The sequence below is a fragment of the Boleophthalmus pectinirostris genome, unplaced genomic scaffold (assembly GCF_026225935.1).
Source record: "Boleophthalmus pectinirostris isolate CB_2022bp ecotype Guang Dong unplaced genomic scaffold, ASM2622593v1 HiC_scaffold_18, whole genome shotgun sequence".
In the NCBI taxonomy this organism is placed as follows: Eukaryota; Metazoa; Chordata; class Actinopteri; order Gobiiformes; family Gobiidae; genus Boleophthalmus; species Boleophthalmus pectinirostris.
Genome location: NW_026571133.1, coordinates 44,420,794 through 44,424,259, shown reverse-complemented (window position 1 = coordinate 44,424,259; position 3,466 = coordinate 44,420,794). Strand labels below are relative to the sequence as shown.

The 3,466-nt window shown below is 48.3% G+C and overlaps 1 protein-coding gene across 1 annotated transcript in view; it reads left to right on the top strand.

The window, feature by feature from the left end:
• The window catches only part of LOC110159928 (one cut domain family member 2-like), a 4,111-nt gene extending 3,298 nt beyond the window's left edge, over positions 1-813 (top strand). Inside the window, exon 2 of the mRNA XM_020924525.1 lies at positions 542-813. Within this exon, the coding sequence (XP_020780184.1) occupies positions 542-813 (272 nt within the window). The remainder of the gene's footprint in view (positions 1-541) is intronic.
• Positions 814-3,466: the final 2,653 nt, after the last annotated feature.

Here is a 3,466-nt window from a genome sequence, read left to right as displayed (position 1 = left end):
TGCTGGGGGCTGTACTTCTGCTGGTGAAGAGGCTGAGGAGGCTGAAGAGGATGAGGAGGATGAGGAGGTTCAGGAGGATGAGGAGGTTCAGGAGGATGAGGAGGTTGAGGAAGATGAGGAGGTTGAGGAAGATGAGGGCTCTGCTGCTGCAGTGGAGAAAGGCAGAGGAGGGCTTCAGGTCATAGATGCAAATGCATTTATATGAATGTCCTGAGAGATGTTTGGTGGAGAAGCTAAGATAACAGGCTGTGATTGGCTGGTTAGGAGGACATGTCTCACTTGTGTCTTGGTCAGGAGGACATGTCTCACTTGCGTCTTGGTCAGGAGGACATGTCTCACTTGTGTCTTGGTCAGGAGGACATGTCTCACTTGTGTCTTGGTCAGGAGGACATGTCTCACTTGTGTCTTGGTCAGGAGGACATGTCTCACTTGTGTTCTGGTCAGGAGGACATGTCTCACTTGTGTTCTGGTCAGGAGGACATGTCTCACTTGTGTTCTGGTCAGGAGGACATGTCTCACTTGTGTCTCCTCTCTGCTGCAGCGTGTAAGCGTAAGGAGAGTGAGGCAGAGCGAGACAAGAGGAGCGCGCAGAAGAAGTCTCGGCTGGTGTTCAGTGATCTTCAGCGGCGCACCCTGCTGGCCATCTTCAAGGAGAACCCGCGCCCGTCCAAAGAGATGCAGGTGACCATCTCCCAGCAGCTCGGCCTGGAGATCTCCACCGTCTCCAACTTCTTCATGAACGCCCGCCGCCGCAGCCTGGACAAGTGGGCCGAGGAGGGGCACGCGTCCAGCCATCGCACCAAAGAGTCCTAGGAGGGGCAAAGGGGGAAAAGGGGGCACAGGGGGGTACAGGGGGGTACAGGCCTCTGGGCACCACACCAAAGAGTCTTAGGAGGAGGGGGGGCAAAGGGGGCAAGTGGGGTACGGGGGGTCTCCAGTCGTCACACCAAAGAGTCTTAGGATTGGACAGGGGGGCGTCTTTCACACTGGTTTGCTCAATAACCCAAAGTCACTATAGTAAAGTGAAGTGTTAAAATTGACTCTCACAGAATCAGTTTGAACATTTTCTCAGGGTTTCTATGAGTCCAATCTGTTCTAGAGTTAAAAAATAAAAAAAACTGGAGCGCTACACTGAATCAAAAAACGTACGCATACAGGTGCTCATCAAACCAGAGGGTTTAGATTCTTGTAAAATAGAATAAAGGATGGCAGAGGCTCTGATTTGTGGTGAATTTATTAATACGCCAACACGTTTCAACTACTTGGTCTTCATCAGGACCAAGTAGTCGAAACGCGTTTGCGTGACTAGTAATAAATTCACCGCAAATCAGAGTGCCTCTGCCATCCTTTTTTCTATTTTACGACTGTTCTAGAGTTAATTTAACATTTTTGGAAATGTTCATTAAGTAACACTGGACCAAAGTTCCTGTTTAACCCAAAATCAAGAGTTATATCAATATTCTGAGAGTAAACAGATTTACAGATAACACTTTGTAGAGTTATCCTGATTTAGTTAAACAACACACAGAGGAGTTTAATCTTTACACTTTATTTTAGTTAATTTAAGATGAAATTATGAACAAAACTGGTTCAAACTGGTCTTCTCTGGTGGCAGTTTGAAGTGGTGGGTTGAAGGGCTAAATGAACACTAACTGAAGTTGAATTAACTTCAACCATATCAACTCTGGCAAATAACCCCAACTCCAACCCCCATTTAACTTTCAAATAGTTTGAAAAAAAACTAACACATTTTTGTGTTAAACCAACTCTGAAATATTTTACCCTGAAATTTTAACCCTCCAGTTCTTGCTGTGTAGTAAATGTTTCAGCACAATCAATCGTTTATGGTGAAGAGTATGGGTCTGGGTCCAAGATCTAGGTTTCAGTATTATTACCTTTATTTCAATTCAAAATTAAAATGACTTAAAGCTACTGTATGTAACTTTGTGCAGGTGGCACATCACCTGTGTGATTCAGGAGGCTTTCATCTAGGCCAAGTAAGAGTCAGGTCTGTGGAGATGCAAGCCTGCTCATAGTAAAACAAAGACATAGTCATATTTTTGTCTATTTTGGACTAAAATATCACATACTGTGGCTTTAATCACAGTTTTAAAAACATATTTTATGTTTCTGTAAAGCTACTCTATAGTTAATAAGTAGAGTATTATAAAATCATAAAAAGCGCCCTTTATTAATGACACACAACAAAAACAGTGAAAAATCAAATCACACACAGTTGTGTGACACAGTAATCGCTCTGTCCCTCTGTCCCTCTGTCGCTCTGTCGCTCTGTCCCTCTGTCCGCTCTGTCCCTCTGTCGCTCTGTCCCTCTGTCGCTCTGTCGCTCTGTCGCTCTGTCGCTCTGTCCCTCTGTCCCTCTGTCCCTCTGTCGCTCTGTCCCTCTGTCGCTCTGTCGCTCTGTCCCTCTGTCCCTCTGTCCCTCTGTCCCTCTGTCGCTCTGTCCTCTGTCCCTCTGTCCCTCTGTCGCTCTGTCCCTCTGTCCCTCTGTCGCTCTGTCCCTCTGTCCCTCTGTCCCTCTGTCCCTCTGTCCTCTGTCCTCTGTCGCTCTGTCCCTCTGTCTCTGTCGCTCTGTCCTCTGTCGCTCTGTCCCTCTGTCCTCTGTCCCTCTGTCGCTCTGTCCCTCTGTCGCTGTCCCTCTGTCCTCTGTCCCTCTGTCCTCTGTCCCTCTGTCGCTCTGTCCCTCTGTCCCTCTGTCGCTCTGTCCCTCTGTCCTCTGTCGCTCTGTCCCTCTGTCCCTCTGTCGCTCTGTCCCTCTGTCCCTCTGTCCCTCTGTCCCTCTGTCCCTCTGTCCCTCTGTCGCTCTGTCCCTCTGTCCCTCTGTCGCTCTGACAGATGGACACTTCTCTCGTGGTACAGGTGCAGACTGCAGCTGTTTGAGCGCAGGTGTGAAAGCGACTCACCTGTCCTCTGAGTCCTGTTTAGACTGAGGACCTCGTGTGGGTGTGCAGGGACCAGATGGGGCTGCTGACCGTGACCACTCATATCAACACAAATGAATACCTCCCACTCACAAACCAAAGACTAGAGCGTGTGCAGAGTGTTCTGTCCTCTAGAACATGGAAACAATCACAATGTCCCCTTTTGGAACTCTCAAGTCGCACACAGACATTTTTGTACGCTACACTTCACTGGTGCAGTTGTCCCAAAGCTGCATTTGACCCATCAAGCTAGAACTTGAGATTGGCTTGAGGATCAGCCTGCAGGCTTTAGACAGAGAGGTCCATCAGAAACCCACACAGACACAGGGAGAACATGAAAACTCCACACAGAAACATAACGTGGATCCAGAATGAACTCCAGGACAGGACCATGTGCTGAGCTGAGTGAGTGCTGGTGGATCAGCTGTCAAGTTTTGGAGCTGATGCATAGAACCCCAAAAGTGGCCCTGCAGCACGACCTATGTGGAACAGCCCACATGGAACAGCCCACGTGGAACAGCCCACGT